Source organism: Hemiscyllium ocellatum, chromosome 28 (genome assembly GCF_020745735.1).
Source record: "Hemiscyllium ocellatum isolate sHemOce1 chromosome 28, sHemOce1.pat.X.cur, whole genome shotgun sequence".
In the NCBI taxonomy this organism is placed as follows: domain Eukaryota; kingdom Metazoa; phylum Chordata; class Chondrichthyes; order Orectolobiformes; family Hemiscylliidae; genus Hemiscyllium; species Hemiscyllium ocellatum.
The window spans coordinates 1,085,430-1,107,179 of NC_083428.1; the positions used below are offsets into that span (position 1 = coordinate 1,085,430).

Below are 21,750 nucleotides of genomic sequence, written 5' to 3' on the forward strand. Positions count from 1 at the left end.
TGCTGCTACTGCTAAATTGAAAATCTTGGTTCAGTGAGAGCTTGACCACACCCATTCCAGCTGCTTCTATTGTTCCAACATTTTTTTAAAAACCCCAAGGCCTCATAAGCTGTTTATCCTAGTGGCTCTAGTAAACTGCTCTGCACCACTGTCTTAGAACATAAAACATGGAACAGTACAGCACAGTACAGGCCCTTCAGTCCCTGATGTTGTGCTGAACTTTTATTCTACTCTAAGATCAAACTAACCTACATACCCTTCATTATACTATCCTCCATATGCCTGTCCAAGAGTTACTTAAATGTCCCTAATGTTTCTGACTCTACTACCAACCCTGACAATGCATTCCACACACCCACCACGCTCTGTGTAAAGAACCTACCTCTGACATCTCTGCTCAATCTTCCTCTAATCACCTTAAAATTATGCCCCCTCATGTTTGCTATTTCCACCCTGGGAAAAGTCTCTGGCTATCCACTCTATCTATGCCTCTAATCATCTTGTATACCTCTATCAAGTCATCTCTCATCCTTCATCACTCCAATGAGAAAAGCCCTAGCTTTCTCAACCTTCATAAGACATTCCCTCTGGAGCAGGCAGCATCCTGGTAAATCTCCTCTGCTCCCTGTCTAAAGCTTCCACATCCTTTCTATAATGAGGCGACCAAAACTGAACACAATATTCCAAGTGTGATCTAAATAGGGCTTTATAAAGTTGCAGCACAACCTCATGGCTCTTAAATTCAATACCCCTGATAATGAAAGCCGATGTACCATATACCTTCTTAACAACTCTATCAACTTGAGTGGCAACTTTGAGGGAATCTATGGACGTGTACCCCAAAATCCCTCTGTTTCTCCACAGTGCCAAGAATCCTGCCTTTAACCCTGTATTCTGCATTCAAAATCAACATTCTAAAATGCATCACTTCGCATTTATCCAGGTTGAACTCCATCTGCCACTTCGCAGCCCAGCTCTGCATCCTGTCAATGTCCCGTTGCAACGTACAACAGCCCTCCACACTATCCACAACTCCATCAACCTTCGTAAGCAAACTTACGAACCCACCTTTCCACTTCCTCATCCAAATCGTTTATAAAAATCATGAAGAGCAGAGGTCCTAGACCAGATCCCTGCAGAACACCATTGGTCACCGAGCTCTAGGCTGAATACTTTCCATCTACCACCACTCTCTGTCTTCAATGGGCCAGTCAATTCTGTATCCAGATAGCTAGATTTCCCTGTATCCCATGTCTCCTTACTTTCTGAATGAGCCTACTGTGGGGAACCTTATCAAACGCCTTGCTAAAATCCACGCACACCACATCCACTGCTCTACCTTGATCAATGTGTTTTGTCACATCATCAAATAATTCACTAGGTTTTGTGAGGCATGACCTGCCCCTCACAAAGGTATGCTGACTATTTCTAATCAAACTATGGTTTTCCAAATAATCATAAATCCTGCTTCTCAGAATTCTATCAAATAATTTCCCCACCACAGTCATAAGACTGACTGGTCTGTAATTCCCAGGATTAACCCTATTCCCTTTCTTTGATGATAGGATAGCATCACTGCCCTCCAATCAGTTGGTACTACTCCAGTGGAAGTGAGGATGCAAAGATCATTACCAAAGGTGCAGCAATCTCTTCCCTTGCTTCCTGTAGTCACCTTGGGTATATCCCGTCTGGCCCAGGGGACTTATCTATCTCATGTTTTTTCAAAATTTTCAGCACACCTCCTTCTTAACATCAACCTGTTCAAGCCTATCAATCTGTTTCATGCTGTCCTCAGAAAAGTCAAGGTCCCTCTCAGTAGTGAAAACTGAAGCAAATTATTCATTAAGGACCACCCCTACCTCCTCTGACTCCGGGCATGAGTTCCCTCCATTATCCCTTATCAGCCCTACCCTCACTCTAGCCATTCTCTTGTTCTTCACATAAGCGTAGAATGTATCAGGGTTTTCCTTAATCCTACCTGCCAAGGCTTTTTCATGCCCCCTTCCAGCTCATCTAAGTCTATTCTTCAGTCCTTTCCTGGTTACCATGTAGCCCTCTAGAGCCCTGTCTGGTCCTTGCCTCCTCAACCTTATGTCAGCTTCCTTCTTCCTCTTGCCTAGATGTTCTACATCCATTGTCACCATGTTTCTTTCAATCTACCATCTCTTCCTTGCCATAGTGTGACATGTTTGTCCAGCACTATTAGAAACTGCTCCCTGAACAACCTCCACATTTCTCTCGTGCATTTCCCTGAGAATGTGTTCCCAAATTAGGTTCCCCAGTTCCTGCCGAATAGTAATGAAATTCTCACTCCCCCAATTAAATACTTTCCCATACCATCTGCTCCTATCCCTCTCCATAAGTAAAAGTCAGGGAGGTTGATCACTGTCACTGAAATGCTCTCCCACCGAGAAATCTGTCATGATTCATTGCCAAGCACCAAATCCAATACGGCCTCCCTCTGAGTCAGCTGATCTACATATTGAATCAGGAACCTTAAAACCTCTCTTCGAAAAAAAGGACAAAATACACCTCTTAAAGTTACAGTGTCATTCCATAATAAATGCTGGCCTAGCCAGTATAGCCCTCATGATTGAATTACAAAACCTACAGACAACAGCATGTCATCATTGCTAAAATCAGGAGGACTGTGTGCAAATCACTTTCTGACTTATGGTCTGGGTTTTTCATCTTCAGAATTTTGTTTAACCTCTCTGTATTCTTTTTCAATCATTTTATCATTTTTGCCTGTTTGACCATAATTTAGATTGTGTATTCGGGGGGTTTGAAAGGATGTAGTTGCATGGAAGTGGATTAGAAATCCTTTGTTTCTCTGCCATTTAATGTGTTTACAATGGAGACAGTTTTTTTTATGTAATGATGAAACCTGGTGTGAACTACTTTTGTTCTGAATTGCAGTCCATCGGGGCAACCGGTCATCTCGGTGGTCTCTTTGGGACTTTATATATTCTGTACTGGCTTGTGGAACTGTGCGGCACAATTATCATCACAATCCTCCCAATTAACTCATGTTGAGAAAGATAAGAGGTGAGATTAATTGCTTTAATTTGTGGAGAAACTTGGTTTGGAAGAAATGTGGCCTGTGTATTGGACGTTGCCTAGCAACATTCTTCTGGAGCTGGTTTGTATTTTCCAGTGGACACCTTGGTGAGTCAGTAGAAGGAAATGCATCCAAAGTGTACACGAAACAAGTCTGTCTCTCTCTCTCACTCTCAGGAAAAAAAAGCAAAACATTTCAAAACATAGAGTCACAGAATCATAGAGATGTACAGCACGGAAACAGAATCTTCAGTCCAACCCCTCCATGCCGACCAGATATCCCAACCCAAACTAGTCCCACCTGCCAGCACCCGGCCCATATCCCTCCAAACCCTTCCTATTCATATACCTATCCAAATGCCTCTTAAATGCTGCAATTGTACCAGCCTCCACCACTTCCTCTGGCAGCTCATTCCATACACGTACCACCCTCTGTGTGAAAAGGTTGCCTCTTAGGTCTCTTTTATATCTTTTCCCTCTCACCCTAAACCTATGCCCTTTGGTTCTGGACTGCCCCACCCCAGGGAAGAGACTTTGTCTACTTATCCTATCCATGCCCTTCATGATTTTAAAAACCTCTATAAGGTCACCCCTCAGCCTCCGACGCTCCAGGAAAAACAGCCCCAGCCTGTTCAGCCTCTCCCTATCGTTCAAATCCTCCAACCCTGGCAACATCCTTGTAAATCTTTTCTGAACCCTTTCAAGTTTCACAACATCTTTCCGTTAGGAAGGAGACCAGAATTGCACGCAATATTCCAACAGTATTCCTAACCAATGTGCTGTACAGCCACAACATGACCTCCCAACTCCTGTACTCAATACTCTGACCAATAAAGGGAAGCATACCAAACGCCGCCTTCATTATCCTATCTACCTGCAACTCCACTTTCAAGGAGCTATGAACCTGCACTCCAAGATCTCTTTGTTCAGCAACACTCCTTGGGACCTTACCATTAAGTGTATAAGTCCTGCTAAGATTTCTTTCCCAAAATGCAGCACCTCACATTTATCTAAATTACATCCATCTGTCACTTGTCAACCCATTGGCCCATCTGATCAAGATCCCATTGTAATCTGAGGTAACCTTCTTCACTGTCCACTACACCTCTAATATTGGTGTCATCTGAAAACTTATTAACTATATCCCTTAAGCTCACATCCAAATCATTGATATAAATGACAAAAAGTAGTGGACCTAGCAACGATCCTTGTGGCACTCCAATGGTCACAGACCTCCAGTCTGAAAAACAACCCTCCACCACCACACTCTAACTTCTACCTATCAACTAGTTCTGGATCCAAATGGCTAGTTCTCCTTGTATTCCATGAGCTCTAACCTTGCTAACCAGTCTCCCGTGAGGAGCTGTGTCGAACGCCTTACTGAAGTCCATATAGATCACGTCTACTGCTCTGCCCTCATCAATCCTCTTTGTTACTTCAAAAATCTCAATCAAGTTAGTGAGACATGATTTCCCACACAAAAAGCCATGTTGACTATCTCTAATCAGTGTCCTGCAGGATTCCCTCCAACAACTTGCCCAACACTGACGTCAGGCTCACTGGTCTATAGTTCCCTGGCTTGTCCTTACCACCCTTCTTAAACAGTGGCACTATATGAGTCTTCCTGCACCTCCCCTGTGACTATTGATGGTACAAATATCTCAGCAAGGGGCCCAGCAATTACTTCCCAAGCTTCCCACAGAATTCGAGGGTACACCTGATCAGTTCCTGGGGATTTATCCACTTTTATGTGTATCAAGACATCCAGCACTTCCTCTTCTGTAATATGGACATTTTTCAAGATGTCACCATCTATTTCCCTACATTTGATATCTTCCATGCCCTTTCCACGTTAAACATCTCCTGCGGTTCCACACAAAGGCTGCCTTGCTGATCTTTGAGGGGCCCTATTCTCTCTTTTGTTACCCTTTTGTCCTTAATATATTTGTAAAAACCCTTTGGATTCTCCTTAACTCTGTTTGCTAAAGCTATCTCATGTCCCCTTTTTGCCCTCCTGATTTCCATCTTAAGTATACTCCTACTGCCTTTATACTCTTCTAAGGATTCATTCAATCTATCATGCCTATACCTGACATGTGCTTCATTCTTTTTCTTAACCAAACTCTCAATTTCTTTAGTCATCCAGCATTCCCTATATCTATCAGCCTTTCCTTTCACCCTAACAGGAACATACTGTCTCTGGACTCTCACTATCTCATTTCTGAAGGCTTCCCATTTTCCAGCTGTCCCTTTACCTGCGAACATCTGCACTCAATCAGCTTAGCCCGAAACGTCGAATTTCCTATTCCTTGGATGCTGCCTGCTGTGCTTTAACCAGCAACACATTTTCAACTGTGATCTCCAGCATCTGCAGACCTCATTTTTTACCCATTTTGAAAGTTCTTGCCTAATACTGTCAAAGTTAGCCTTCCTCCAGTTTAAAACTTCAACTTTTAGATCTTGTCTCTCCTTTTCCATCACTATTTTAAAACTAATAACTGCAAGGCCACACTTAATAATAGGGGGTCTATAATACAATCCCAATAAGGTGATCATCCCTTTCTTATTTCTCAGTTCCACCCAAATAACGTCCCTGGATGTATTTCCAGGAATATCCTCCCTAAGTAGAATGTAATGTTATCCCTTATCAAAAACATCAGTCTCCTTCTTCTCTTGCCTCCCTTTCTGTCCTTCCTGTAGCATTTGTATCCTGGAACATTAAGCTGCCAGTCCTGCCCATCCCTGAGCCATGTTTCCATAATTGCTATGATATCCCAGTCCCATGTTCCTAACCATGCCCTGAGTTCATCTTCCTTCCCTGTTAGGCCCCTTGCATTGAAATAAATGCAGTTTAATTTATCAGTCCTATTTTGTCCTCTGATTTGTCCCTGCCTGCCCTGACTGTTAACTCGCTTCTGTTCTCAACTGTACCAGTCTCAGATTGATCTCTTTCCTCACTATCTCCTTGGGTTCCAACTCCCATCTTCCTGGTTTAGATCCTCCCGAGCAGCTCTATTAGTCCTAATTAGGTGCAATCCGTCCTTCTTGTATAGGTCACTTCTACCCCAGAAGAGATTCCAATGATCCAAAAATGTAAATCCTCCCCCTATACACCAGCTCCACAACCACACATCCGTCAGCTCTATCCTCTTATTCCTACTCTCACTAGCTCGTAGCACCGGGAGTAATCCAGATATTACTCAAACAGATTCCTCCAAGATCAGTTGTGAATTTCACTGTTTGTTAATTTTCCCGATGTCCAGCGATACATGAATTCAAACAGCAAAGGCTGTAACTGTGCAGGTTCACTACTGTGTCAGTTAGCAGTGTGGGTTTTTCTCTCTCTCTCTGTGTACTGACCTCACCATGTGCTGCCTTTGTCTGTTCCTCTCCTTTCTAAAAGTGCTCTTGTTTTGACTTTTTTTTTCTCTTCAGTTCCAAAACAATGCAACAGCAAATAAAACAGTAATGTTGCTCCTGGAATTTGAAGAAACGACTTCCAACATCTAAAATACCTCAAAAAAGGAGCAGCCTGTTACAGCCAGAAATTTTTCCTGTCCTCTATCTTGGACCAAGAGCAGGACTGACTAACAGGACCTCTTTCTCAGTAAAATATTCCTGGGATCCTGGGAACCTGGAATCAGTCTCTTTGATGACCTCAAATACACTGGAAGCCTAGCTGTTAAGTTTACTAAAAGATTTAAGTCCAACTGACTCAACGTCTCGACTAAAGGCTGGTCTGAAGATTTTCCATCACTCCATGGCAATCAGAATTTTGATCTCATCACCAGGAAAGTCAGGAAACATCCCATTTTATCTTTAATGTTTGGATCCTTGGGGTGTTTTCTTCTGCTTTTTTCTTTAAAAAGTGACGTCTTTTCAGAGCTACATTGTTTAGTTTGTATGTGAAACAGATATTATTTAACTCTAGAATGTAACTCAGTTGTTAACCAGTTTTGTTACTTGTAATGAGTTTTTTAATATAATAAACAATGTTATTTTTGTTAATTGAAGAAACTTGATGAAAGACTCTTTTATTTCAGAAAGTAGTAATAAAAGGGACAATTTGAGCACTTTGGAAATTGAATCAAAACATCTACAACAACAATTATCCTGTCGGTGTTCTAATATATCTTTGCTGTGAATGACCTGTTAGGTCTTGCCTCCCAGTTGTGATATATTAGTACTCAGTTCTGAGCCTTTCACTCTCTGACATTTCTGCTTGCCAAGAACTGCAATTTTGAAATGGATATCAAATTTAAAATGTGGACTTAGTTGCATTTAGTTGTGCACAGCTTAAATATCATTTCCAAATTAAGCCTTAAAACTGTTTTAGTTTCAGAGACTTAACCATCAGATAAAAAAGACACTGAAATGGCAAAAAAAATCAGAGCTTCTTTTTATAAAAGGAAATGATGTACTTATTGAAAACATAAAAACAGACTTTACAATTGGGTAAAAGTGTAAACAAACTCAGGTCTCTGCAATGATCAGGTTTCCAAACTCCTGTCGTCAGAAATATAAAGCCCATCCAAAGCAACTACTCTCTCCCTCAGGACTGCAATGTACACTTACACCCTTCTCTTAGACTGGATACAATAATTCTCAAACCCTACTTTCAATAATTATCCTGGAACTACCTCACCTTGTTGAGAATCTATTATTAACAGCCAATTGGTCAATGCTGTTGTGAGGTTAATTTAACTGGATTTCACCATTTGTCTACATTTCTTTATATTTAAGACAATGTAGCATTTCATGATGTACCCTTGACCGAAAATTACACAAAGTCCAATTCATTATGGACACTGCTGTTCATTGTCCAAGGACAGGCTAGAATGACTGGGTGGCTGCCTGATCTCTTGGCTTGGTAGTACATTTTAATGAGAACCTGATGTAAATTCATATTTTAATTCTGACACAAGAACTTTGAAAAAAGACCTAAACTTTATTAGTTACTTGTTAATGACTCACTCTCTCATTACAACATTATTGAGGCCGCACTCCCAGTATAATTATCAGCTTGTATTCTACAATAATAGTCGTTGATATTCTTAATGAGATGGTGATTGTTGGACTGTGAAAGTCACAAAATGGTTCCCAAGTGGAGCCTTGACCCTGTTAGCTTTTTTAGTGAATACATTGAAAGAACTCCTAAAAATGGCTAACATATATCTTAATTTATTCAAATCTACTTTTGGCCCCCCAGACTAAACAACATTCTCTCCCTTTTGTTCTTTCTCCCTCCTGCTTTTATATTTGTTCATTTGATGTAAGCTGCCAATTCTTAATTCCCCTGCAGAAGGTGATAGTGTGCCACCTCTCTGCACAGTCCTTATGACGTGGAGATGCCAGCATTGGACTGGGGTGGACAAAGGCAGAAGTCACATGACACCGGGTTACAGTCCAACAGGTTTATTTGAAATCACAAGCTTTCGGAGCACTGCCCCTTCACCAGTTTGGATCACACTCTTAAATGCCACAGTCAGTCGAATTGCTGTCTCAATGTAAAGGGCACTCACTCTCAATTGACTTCTGAATTTCACAGTCATAGAGATGTACAGCATGGAAACAGACCGTTCGATCCAGCCCGTCCATGCCGACCAGATATCCCAACCCAATCTAGTCCCACCAGCCAGCACCTGGTCCATATCCCTCCAAACCCTTCCTATTCGTATACTCATCCAAATGCTTCCTAAATGTTGCAATTGTACCAGCCTCCACCACTTCCTCTGGCAACTCATTCCATACACGTACCACCTTTTGTGTGAAACAGTTGCCCCGTAGCTCTCTTTTATATCTTTCCCCTCTCATCCTAAACCTATGCTCTCTAGTTCTGGACTCCCTGACACCAGGGAAAAGACTTCGCCTATTTACCCCTCATAATTTTGTAAACGTCTATAAGGTCACCCATTTCTTTTATTCAGGATTGGACTAAGATTGTAATAAAATTAATCATGTACTGAGTTCCCCTGCATCACCAAATTGAGCGTTAATGAAAAGATTAATAGTGAGAAAGCCTTTCAGTGGACTGTCACCTTTCTGGGGTGGAGGAGTTAAATACTCCATCGATCCCAAGAATGACGCCATCAGGAATTCTCAAACTAGGCAGGGTCAACCGTGACAGTAAGGTCCAATGGGAGGAAACCAGACAAATCACAATCCTGAACAAGTCTTCAACAGTGATCCAGGCACAAGGTATTTGTGAATTATCCACAAAGTAACAGTGTGTGAAGAATGCAGAAGTCAGAAGGTGCCCAGGTTTCCTTGCCTGGGTCTACTTTCTATCAACAACCGTGTGTTTGCTGATGTGCAGCAGCATTACCACAGTAAGATATCCTGCACAAGATGTTCGCATAGAGAAATTCAACTCCCTCCCCACACATAACACAAACGGCGCTGGTTAGAGGTGACAGGGAGAGGATTGTCAGGTCAGGAAGGCCTGAGCTTCAGACCAGCACATAGGCAGTGGAGTGGGAGTCTGCTGTTTCACTCTTGGAATAGGAACAGGAGAGTATTTGAGCAGTTTTGTTCATGACTGAGCAGCTCTCTTCAGAACCCATTCTGCTAACCCCACTTGGGGAAGGAGCTAGAAAGGGTGCCCTGGAAATAGTCTGTTCTGTCACCAACACGACTGGTGAACCGCATCCAGCAGCTCATCTACCTGTATCTAAAAACCAAAATCAGACTCAATCTCAGGTCCTGAAGTTACAAGGCCTTACGAACAACAAATAAAACAATCATTTGGAATAAAGAACTGCTCTTGTTACCATGAACTCAGGATCCTCAACATTGATAGTGGAATTAAGGGTTATGGAGATAAGGCAGGAAGAGGATACTGATTAGGAATGATCAGCCATGATCAAATTGAATGGCGGTGCAGGCTCGAAGGGCTGAATGGCCTACTCCTGCACCTATTGTCTATTGTCTATTGATACGCTTGCTCTGATGGAGACTTGAAGAGCAGGTGAAAACCAGCAAAACGCAGGAAGTGACGGTTACACTTTCACCTGGAGAGAAAAATCCAAGGAACAACCCAGGAAGCACGAAATCAGATTCACCACGAAAAACAAACTCATCCACTGACTCATGGGACTCCCTGTTGGCATCAATTATTGCCTCATGACTCTCCATCGGAGAAAGTGAGGACTGCAAATGCTGAAGAAGGGCTCATGCCTGAAACGTCGATTCTCCTGCTCCTTGGATGCTGGATGACCTGCTGCGCTTTTCCAGCAACACATTTTCAGCTCATGACTCGTCATCTACAACTTTCCAAGAACCTGCAAACAACAGGAATCTGTGCTAATGCTCCAACCATTTTGCCATAAGGTGAGTCCAAAGAAGGCTTCTGCTTCCACCCTGGACACCACACTCGACAACATCCTGAAGGAAGATAACATTATTATCCCTGTGGACTTTAACACCAGGATTAGAGGATGCCCAATTCTGAAAAGAAACCGTTGGATAGGAAGGAGTTGCAGCTGCTGGATAACCACTAACTCATCTGCTCCTCAATGTCCATGAAATGCTGAAGGTGAAGAAACAGTTCAGAAAAAAACTCAACATTGAGCAGCTTCATGAGCCAAGGAGACTGGCAAACATCCAATGATGTCTTCACCAAAATCTCCAAAGTGCTCATTTTAATGGAGTGGAAGAAGCCTGGAAAGAGTTGAAGACATTCCTCAGCTCATGCTGTGAAGAAACCATCAGCGAGAAGATGAGGAAACACTGTATCTGGTTTGACGAGAATCCCACATGATCCAAAACCTCATTGACAAGAAGAGGAAAGCTCTGCGTGGCCTTGCCAAACACCAGCGAGGGAAAGTGAAGAACCATCAGACTGCAAAAACGGAGGTACAATGAAGAACGAATGAAACCAATGGTGGACTAAGAGAGGGAAGGAGTTGTAACTCCTTGCTGATTAGCACAATATCTGGGATCAGTGACATCAACACAACATACCAACCCAAAACCCTTGGCCTTAAACTGGTGCAGAATAAGGATGGAATCCTTTTGACAGAAAGAGGAAACATCAACCACCAATGGAGACAATCCGACAACTCCTAAACTCTGATACAATTATCCACAAGGATGTCATAGAGTCACTTCAGTTATACAGCACAGAAACAGACCCTTAAGTCCAACTCTCCCATGCCTACCAGACATCCTAAACTGATCTAGTTCCATTTACCAGAATTTAGTCCATATCCCTCTAAACCCTTCCTACTCATGTGTCCATTCAGATACCCTTTAAATGCTGTAATTGTACCAGCCTCCATCACTTCTGCTGGCAGTTCACTTCATACACACACACCACCCTCTGCGTGAAAAAGTTTCCCCTTAGATTTAAAAGGTACCTTTCCCCTCTCACCCTAAACTTATGCCCTCTAGTTCTGGACTCCCCCACTCCAGAGAAAAGACCTTGTCTATTTACCCTATCCACTCCCATCATGATTTTGAAACCTCTTATAAGGTCACCCCTCAGCCTCTGACGCTCCAGGGAAAACAGCCCCAGTCTATTCAGCCTCTCCCTTTGGGTCAAACCCTTCAGTCCTGGCAACATCCTTGTAAATCTTTTCTGAACCTTTTCAAGTTTAATAACACCTCTGCTATATGTGTTTCAGGAAATTTTCCAACTCCCAAAGATGATCTTTGACGCCACTGCATGTGGCAGAAGTTGATGCTGACATTAGACACATGAGGAATGGAAAAGCTGCAGGAGTAGATGGGATTCCAACGGAGATTTTCAAACTTGGATAAGCAGAGCCTACCCATCATCACCACCAACTGTTCCTGAAAATCTGGAATCAAGTAGAAATTCCCACTGATCCCAGGGTTGCTGCCATCATTACTGTCTTCAAGAAAGGAGGCAATGTGGATTGTGGGAACTACCGAGGAGTCTTCCTACTCTCCATCACTGACAAGATCAACACCTGAATCCTCAGCAGGAGCTTTCTCCCATTCTCTGAGGAATTCCTTCCTTGAAAGCCAATATGGCTTTTGACCATGAACATGATTTTCACTCTTAGGCAACTCCAAGACAAATGTCACAAATAGGAACACCACCAGCCACTGTACATGGCCTTCATCGATCTGACCTCAGAAATGTTGGCACTAGCTCTCAGATATCAGTCCATAGGGTTGTGTTTGTCATTGCCAATCCCTGAATTGAAACTCTCCCTCCCTCTCCACATTACCTCTCTCTCTGTTCTTTCTCATGCCCTCCCATTCACTCTGTTCTCTCACTCACATTTCCTCCCTCAGTTTCTCTGTTCTCAGTCCATTGGTTTCTCACAAGACCCCTCCCGTTCTCTGCCTCTCCTCCTTCTATCCCTTCCTTACCTATTGATCTACCTTCCTTTTCCCCTACCCCTTCCCTTTTTCCTCTCTCTCTGATCCGTTCTCCTTCACCCCTCCCAAACCTATTCCTCACTCCTTTTTCCCTCCCTCTTACTTATTCATCCCTCTCATCTTTTCTCTCTCCTTCCATCCCTGTCACCCCTTCTCTCCCTCCATCCCTCTCACCCCCTCCCTCTCACCCCCTCCCTCCCTCCATCCCTCTCTTCCCTTCCCTCCCCCCATCCCTCTCACCCCCTCCCTCCCTCCATCCCTCTCACCCCCTCCCTCCCTCCATCCCTCTCACCCCCTCCCTCCCTCCATCCCTCTCACCCCCTCCATCCCTCTCACCCCCTCCCTCCCTATCTCTCTGTACCCTCAGCAAAGTTGTTCCAGGCTGATTCTGGAGAGATTGACTAGTTTGGATTGCTTTCACTGGAGTTCAGGTGAATCAGGGGGAAATCTCACACAGACTTATAAAATTCTAACAGGATTAGATGCAGGGAGGATGTTCCCGATGGTGGGTGCATTCAGAACCAAGGGTCACAGTCTGATGATTCAGGGTGGACCATTTAGGATGGGGATGAAGAGACATTCTTTCACCCAAAGAGTGGGGAGCCTGTGGATTTCATTACCACAGGGTGTAGTTGATGCTAAAACATTACAAGTATGCAACAGGCAGCTAGATATACACTTGGGGCAGATGGGATCAAAGGTTATGGGGAGAAAGCAGGATTAGGCTGTTGAACATAGAACAGTACAGCACAATACAGGCCCTTCAGCCCTCGATGTTGTGCTGATCTTTTATCTTACTCCAAGATCAAATTAACCTACATATCCTTCATTTTACTATCATCCATGTGCCTATCCAAGTCTCGCTTAAATGTCCCTAATGTATCTCACTCTACTCCCACCGCTGGCAGTGCATCCCACGCACCCACCACTCTCTGTGTAAAGAACCTACCTCTGACATCAGTTGGATGATCAGCTACGATCCTGATGAATGGTGGAGGAGATGTGAAGGGCCTAATGGCCTCCTCCTATCTTTTACGTTTCTCTCTCTGTCCCTTAGCTCCTCCAACTCTCTCTCTCCTCTTCCCTTTCTCTAACCCTCTCCTTCTCTCTACCCCTCATTCATTTCCTCTGTCTTCTCCCTTGCTCTCCTCATCCCTCCCTTGATTTCTCATGCCCCCTCAGACCAACTCCCTCTCTCTCAACTTCTCTCTTCCCTTCCCCCTCTCTCTCTATTCCTTCCCATGCTTCCCTCTCTCCCCATTGCTCCTTCTCCTCCACTCTCCCTTCCAAACCCCCTCCCTCCCTCATCCCCTCTTCATCCCTCCCTCCCTGCTCTTCACCCCCAATGCTGCCTCTCTCTCTCTCTGTCTGTCTCACCCTCCGAGCCCTTCTCTCTCTCTTTCTCTATCGGTCCATCTCACCCTCTCTCTCTCACAGCTCCTAGTTCTCCCTCCCCTTCCCTCCACATCTGTCCTCATTCTCCCAACCTCTCACTCCCATCCTCTCTCCCCCCTCCCTTTCCCTCTATTCCACCCCCACTCTCCCTCACATCTTCCTCCCCGCCTTTTTCCCCTTCCCTCCCTTTCTCCACCTCTCTCCCCTCTCCCATGCGCCTCACCCACCTTGCCCTCCCCCTCCCACTCTCATTCCCTACCCCTCCCTCTCCTTCACCTCCTCTCCCGCCCTCCCTCCCACCGTACCTCCACTCACTCTCTACTTCCCTCCACCCACACACCCCCTTCCTCCCTCCACCCCATCTCCATTCCCTCTATCCTCTCTCACTACACCCCCTCTCCCCCTCCCTCCACCCACTCTCTCCCCTTCCCTCCCTCCCTCCCCCTCTCCTTCCCCCCTCTCTCTCACTCACTCCCTCCAACCCCTTCTCCTACCTTCCTCTTGTTCTCCCTCTCCATGCCCACTCTCCCTTCCTTTATCCCCCTCCCTCTCTCTATTCCTTCCCCCTTTCTTCACCTCCATTCCTGCCTCTCTCCCTCTGACCCTCCCATCTTCCCACCACCTCCCTCTCTCTCTCCCCTTCCCTTCCTCTCTCCCTCCCTCTTCCTTCCCCTCCATTTCCCCTTCCCTCCCTCCGTCGCGCTTTCCACCTCTCTCCCTTGCTCCCCCTCCCTCCTTCCATCCCTCTCTGCATCTCTCCTCCTCCCCCCTTCCTCTCTCCACCTCCCTCCCTCCATCTCTCCCCCTCCTTCCCTGTCTCCCCACCCTCCTGTCTCTCTCCGTCCCTCCCCCCACCCGTCCCTCTCCTCACCCACTCCTGTCCCTCTCCCCACCCACTCCTGTCCCTCTCCCTCCCACTCCTGTCCCTCTCCCTCCTCTCTCCCCCCCCACTCCTGTCCCTCTCCCTCCCTCTCCTGTCCCTCTCCCGTCCCTCTCCTCACCCACTCCTGTCCCTCTCCCCACCCACTCCTGTCCCTCTCCCTCCCACTCCTGTCCCTCTCCCTCCCTCTCTCCCCCCCCACTCCTGTCCCTCTCCCTCCCTCTCTCCCCCCCCACTCCTGTCCCTCTGTCTCCCCACCCACTCCTGTCCCTCTGTCTCCCCACCATCCTGTCCCTCTGTCTCCCCCCCCACTCCTGTCCCTCTGTCTCCCCACCCACTCCTGTCCCTCTGTCTCCCCACCATCCTGTCTGTCCCCCTCTCTCCCCACCCTCCTGTCCCTCTCTCCCCACCCCTCTCTGTCTCCCCACCCACTCCTGTCCCCCTCCCTCCGTCCGTGTCAGAGCCCGGCCCCGGGAGCCCTCCTGCAGGCGGCGGCACTGAGTTGCTCTCGGGGACCGTTAGTTGCCGGGTCCCGATGCAGGGAGCGGGCGGAGCGGCGGCTCGGAGCCCGGGGACAGGCAACGGGCAGCCGGCGGCTGCGGAGGGGGAGCCGGGGGCCCGGGAGAGGGAGCGGGACAACCCGAACCCCGGCAACCGGCGGCGGGACTCGGAGCGGAGAGACTCGCGGAAAAGGCGAGAAAGGAAACGGCTCCTGGAGCTAAACATGGGGTAAGGGGGAGAGGGGGGAGAGGGTGGGGGAGAGGGAGGGACAGGGGGGTGAGGGTGGGGGAGAGGGAGGGACAGGGGGGAGAGGGAGAGGGAGGGACAGGGGGGTGAGGGAGGAGGGGGAGAGGAACAACTCGGAGAGAGAAAGGGAACGGGAACAGAAACAGAAACAAGAGCAAAAAGAAATCGCAGTGGGGGGTTTCCTAACGGAGTCAGGATGGCCAACTCCGCAAAGAGAGAAAGTGAGTTAGAGAGACAGGGAGAGAGGGAGAGAGTGGGAAACAGAGAAAGAAAAACAAGAGGAGAAATATAAAGAGGGGAGAAAGATAATAGCGAAACAGAGAAAGAGAAAAAACACACCGAGATAATGCGAGAGACAGACAGGGACAGGGAGAGGGAGAGGGAGAGGGTGCGAGGGACAGGGAGAGGGAGAGGGTGCGAGGGACAGGGAGAGGGTGCAAGGGATAGGGACAGGAGAGGGTGCGAGGGACAGTGACGGGGAGAGGGTGCCAGGGACAGGGAGAGGAGGTGAGGGTGAGGGAGAGGGTGTGAGGGACAAAGAGGGTGCGAGGGACAGAGAGAGGGTGCGAGGGATAGGGACAGGAGAGGGTGCCAGGGGCAGTGACGGGGAGAGGGTGCCAGGGACAGGGAGATGGTGTGAGGGAGAGGGAAAGGGTGCGAGGGAGAGGGTGCGAGGGGACAGAGAAAGGGTGTGAGGGACATAGAGGGAGAGGGTAGGGTGCAAGGGACGGGAAGAGAGAGGGTGCGAGGGACAGGGACGGGGTGCAAGGGACAGAGGGAGGGTTTGAGGGAGAGGGTGCAAGGGACAGAGACAGGGAGAGAGGGTGCAAGGGACAGAGACAGGGAGAGGGTGTGAGGGAGAGGGTGAAGGTGAGAGGGAGAGGGTGCGAGGGATAGAGAGAGGGAGAGGGTGCGAGGTACAGGGAGAGGTGCGAGGTACAGGAACAGGGAGAGGGTGAGGGATAGAGAGAGGGTGCAAGGGATAGAGCGGGGGTGAGGTGCAGGGACAAAGATGGACCTGGGGGAATCTTGTGCATGAAACAGTGAAAGCCAGCACACAGACAGCAGGGAATCAGGACGGCTTTGGAATGTTTTCCCTTATCTCAGTGGGGTTGCAGTATAAAAGTCGGGAAGTCTTACTGTAACTGTGACTTGGAGGTACCAGTGTTGGATTGGGGTGAACAGTTAAAAATGACACAACAGTAGGTTATAGTCCAACAGGTTTATTTGGGAGCACTAGCTTTCAGAGCGTTACTCCTTCATCAGGTGGTTGTGGAGTATAAGATTGTAAGATCCACAACCACCTGATGAAGGAGCAGTGCTTCCCAATAATCCTGCTGGATTATAACCTGGTGTTGTGTGATTTCTAACTTACTGTAATTGTATAAAGTGCTGGTGACACCACACCTGGAGTACTGAGAGCAGATTTGGTCTCCTTATTTAAGAGAACAAGATAATATCATAGGGTGCCATTGAAAGAAGGTTAACTGAGTTGGTGACTGAAATGGAGGGATTGTCTTAAAAGCAAAGGCGAAACAGATCGGGACTCTACTCAGTGGAATTTAGACAGATGAGAGGTGGTCTCATTGAAACGTAGATTCTTAAAGGGTGTGACAGGATAAATGCTAGACAGATGATTCCCCTTATAGGAGAGTCATAGAACTGTAGAAAATGAAACAGACCCTTCGGTCCAACTTTTCCATGCCAACCAGATCTCCTAAATTAATCTCGTCCCATTTGCCAGCATGTGGCCTATATCCCTCTAAACCCTTCCTATCTGTATACTCATCCAGATGCCTCTTAAATATTGTAATTGTACCAGTCTCCACCACTTCCTCTGGCAGCTCATTCCATACATTCATTACCCTCTGTGTGAAAAAGTTGCCCCTTAGCTCCCTTTTAAATCTTTAGCCTCTTACCTTAAACCTATGCCTTCTCTTTTTGTACTCCCCCACCCCAGGCAAAAGACCTTGGCACCCTATCCATGCCCCTCATGATTTTATAAACCCCTATAAGGTTACCCATCAGTCTCTGAGGCCCCAGGAAAAACAGCCCCAGCCTGTTCAGCCTCTCCCTGAGGCTCAAACGTTCCAACTCTGGCAACATCCTTGTAAATCTTTTCTGAACCCTTTCAAATTTAACAATATCCTTCCTATAGTAGAGAGACCAGAATTGAATACAATATTCCAAAAGTGGCTTAACCCATATCCTGTAAAGCCGTAACACAACCTCCAAACTCCTATATTGTACTCAATGTACTGATCAAAAAAGGCAAGCATACCAAACGCCTTCTTCAATACCCTGTCTATTTGAGATTCCACTTTCCAGGAACTATGAACTTCCACTCCCCGGAACCTTCCCATTAAGTGTGTAAGTCCTGTCCTGATTTGCCTTTCCAAAATGCATCACCTCACATTTATCTAAATTAAATTCCATCTGCCATTCCTTGGCCATTTGGCCCATCTGATTATGATATGACCATAGGAGCAGGAATTAGACCACTCACCCATTGAGTCTGCTCTCCCATTCAATCATGGCTAATAAGTTTCTCAATCTCATCCTCCCACTTTCTCCCGGTAACCCATGATCCCCTTGATACTCAAGAATCTATCCACCTCTGTCTTAAATATACTCACCGACCTGGCCTCCACAGCCTTCTGTGGCAGTGAATTCCATAGATTCACCACTCTCTGGCTGAAGAAGCTTCTCCATATTGCTGTTCTAAAAGGTATTCCTTTACTCTTAAGATCCTGTTGTAATCTGAGGTAACCTTCTTCGCTGTCCACCACACCTCAACGTTGGTATCATCTGTAAACTTACTAACTCTCCCTCCTATGTTCACATTCAAATCATTTATATAAATGAGGAAAAGCAGTGAACCCAGCACCGATCCTTGTGGCACTCTACTGGTCACAGGCCTCCAGCCTGAAAAGTAACCTTCCACCACCATCCTCTGGTCTTCTCCCTTCAAACCAGATCTGTATCCGAATGGCTAGTTTTCCCTGTAATCTTTTCGAATGCCTTACTGAAGTCATATAGATCACATTCAACATGTTGAAGATCAGAGGGCATAGTCTCAGAATAAAGGGGTGCCAACTTAAGACTTCTCTTTGAAGATTTGGAACTCCTTGCCACAGAAAGCTGTGGGGACAGAGTCTTTATGTATATTTAAATTTGGCATAGACAGGTTCTTGATCAGGAGCAGAATTGAGGATTACTGGGAAAAAATAAGGGAGTGGATGGGATGAATGCTGGATTATCCATGATCCCTCTGAATGGCAGAGTAGGCGTGAGGGGCTGAATGGTTAACTCCTATTCCTATTTCTATGGAAAAAAAGGGAGAGAGAAAGTGAGACAAGTAGAAAGAGAGAGAGACAGAGATAGAGAGATTGAGAGAGAAATAAAAAAGGAGATAGAGGGAGAGAAGATGAGTCCAGAGGTTTTTGCTTCCAGTTTAAGCATAATCTCCTCCAAGAATCCAGAGAAATTGGGGCAAAAAGCTTCTCCTCCAGCAACGGTATTCATTGGCTGAAGTGCTGCCCAATGAGACTCTCTCCACCAAGGGGTAGAAAAAAATTGTTTCCCCAAATTACAGTGATAATATTAGGGAAGAAATGAGAGACACCAAGCCATAAAGGTACAACTGTGATTATGAACAACTTTAATCTGTGAATAAATTGGGCAGGTGAAATCAGCAAGAATACCAATAAAGTTGGAATTACTGGAATGTGTACGAGCTGGTTTTCTGGATCAAGATATTGAGGTTGAGAACAGGCCATTCTAGACTATGGATTGTGTAATGAGAAAGGAATAACCTCGTTGTGCAAGACCCCTAGGGGACAAGTGACTGTAATACGATAAGGCGGAGAGTGGTATAGTTGATTCTGAGATTGAGGTCTTGAATCTAAGTAGAGGAAACTACAATGGTATGAGGTGCAAGTTGGCTACAATAAATTGGAAAATTTAAAGGAACGATAAGCAATAGCAAACTTTGAATAAGTGCATGGAGCAACTGCAACAGACAGTTCATTTCTGTCTATCGCAAAAAAAATAAGAAAGGTGACTCAGCAGTGGCTAACAAGGGAAGTTAGGGATAGCATTAGATCAAGCAAGTGGCAAAAAACAGCAGCACGCCTGCGGATTAGCAGCTGTTGTAGGTTGCAGCAAAGTGGGATAAAGATATTGATTAAGAGGGACAAGATAGAGTATGAGTAAGCTTGCATGAAACATACAGACAGATTGTAAAAGTTTCTGTAGGGGTGAAAAGAGTAAAAGATCAATAAAACCAAATGTAGGTGCTTTACAATCAGAAACGGGATAGTATAATAGGAAGAAAGAGATGGTAGACTAATTAAACACATGTTTCGGTTCCGTCTTCACAAACAAGGACACAAATACTGAGGAACCTTGATTATCCAAAGGACACAGTATTTTGCTCGGTTAATCAAATTCCAGATAACATAGTTTAGCCGAGCCTTGGAACATTATGATCTTGCCAGATAATCGAGGTTCTTCTGTAATGTTCCAAGCATCTTGGGGAATGCGTGGTCTTGTGACAGAGGAACTGAAAGAGATCAGTATTTGTAGGGAAATGTTGTTGATGAAGTTGATAGGACTAAAGGCGGACCAATCCCCAGGATGCAACAGTTTACATCTCCGAGTACTTAAAGAAGTGACCATAGAAATATTGATGCATTAATAGTCATCTTCCAGGATTCTGTAAGCTCTAGAACAGTACCTACAGATTAGAGGCAAGCCAACGTAACCCCACTATTTATAAAACAGAATCAGAGAGAAAACAGGTAAGTCTGATTTTAATAATGGAGAAAGTGCTAAAATCTATGATAAAAGATTTAATAGCAGAGCGCTTGGAAAACAGTGGCAGGATTCAACAGAATCAGTATGGATTCATCATAGTTGACAAATAAGAGGCCATAAGACATAGGGGCAGAAATTAGACCATTCAGCCCATTGAGTCTGCTCTCCCATTCAATCATGGCTGATAGGTTTCTCAAACCCCATTCTCCCACTTTCTCCCTGTAACCCATGATCCCCTTGATACTCAAGGACCTATCTATCTCCGTCTTAAATATACTCACTGACCTGGCCTCCACAGCCTTCTGTGGCAATGAATTCCATAGATTCACCACTCTCTGGCTAAAGAAGTTTTTCCTTATCTCCATTCTAAAAGGTCTTTTTAGTCTAAGGCTGTGCTCTCGGGTCCTAGTCACTCCTACCAATATAAACATCTTCACAAAATCTACTCTTTCCAGGCCATTCAGTATTCTGTATGTTTCAATTAAATCCACCTTCATTCTTCTAAATGCCATCAAGTATAGACCCAGAGTCCTCAAACATTGCTTATGTGTTAAGTTTTCCATTCCTGGCACCTTCTCATGAATCTCTTCTAAACACAGTCCAGGGTCAGTACATCCTTCCTGAGATATGGGGCCCAAAACTGCACAGGATATTCCAAATGTGGTCTGACCAGAGCCTTATAGACCCTCAGACGTACACCCCTGCTTTTCTATTCAAGTCCTCTCAAAATAAATGCTGACATTGCATTTGCCTTCCTAACTACTGACTCAACCTTGAGAGAATCCTGGACTAGAATTCTCAAGTCTCTGCAATTCAGACTTCTGAATTTTCTCTCCATTTAGAAAATAGTCCATTCCTCTATTCTTCTGACCAAAGTGCATTTCCCACGTTGTACTCCATCTGCCCCTTCTTTGCCCACTCTCCTAACTTGTCCAAATCTTTCTGCAGCCTCTCTACCACCTCAATGCTACCTGTCCCTCCACCTATTTTGTATCATCTGCAAACTTAGCCAGAATGTCCTCAGTTCCTTTATTCTGATCTTTAATGTATAAAGTGAAAAGTTGTGATCCTTGTAGAACGCCACTTGACACCAGCTGCCATCCTGAGAAGGACCCTTTTATACCCATTCTCTGCTTTCTGGCAGACAGCGAAGCCTCTATCCATGCTAGCACCTTGTACTGAAGTGTTTCAAGATGTAATTCATTGAGCTGATAAGGGAAGCCAGTGGATGGGATTTACTTGGACTTTCCTAAAGGCTTTTGACAATGGCAGACAAGAAAGAAAGACGAGGAAGAAACAGCTCTTGTTCTGAGTGGTAGGCAGTGAGTATTGGAGTACTTCTGGGATCAGTGCTTAGTCCCTAGCGATTCCCAATCTATATTAGTGGTCTAGATGAGGGAACTAAATTTAATATCCCCAAGTTTGCAGACACAAAGCTGGGTGGGAGAGTAAGCAGTGAAGAGGATGCAGAGATGCTTCGATGTGATTTGGACAAGTTG

The 21,750-nt window shown here is 45.6% G+C and overlaps 1 protein-coding gene across 1 annotated transcript in view; it reads left to right on the plus strand.

Moving 5' to 3' along the window:
• Positions 1 to 15,151: 15,151 nt before the first annotated feature.
• LOC132828818 (homer protein homolog 3-like) overlaps positions 15,152 to 21,750 on the plus strand; it is a 53,861-nt gene continuing 47,262 nt past the window's right edge. Inside the window, exon 1 of the mRNA XM_060845963.1 lies at positions 15,152 to 15,415. Within this exon, the coding sequence (XP_060701946.1) occupies positions 15,222 to 15,415 (194 nt within the window). The 5' untranslated portion in view covers positions 15,152 to 15,221. The remainder of the gene's footprint in view (positions 15,416 to 21,750) is intronic.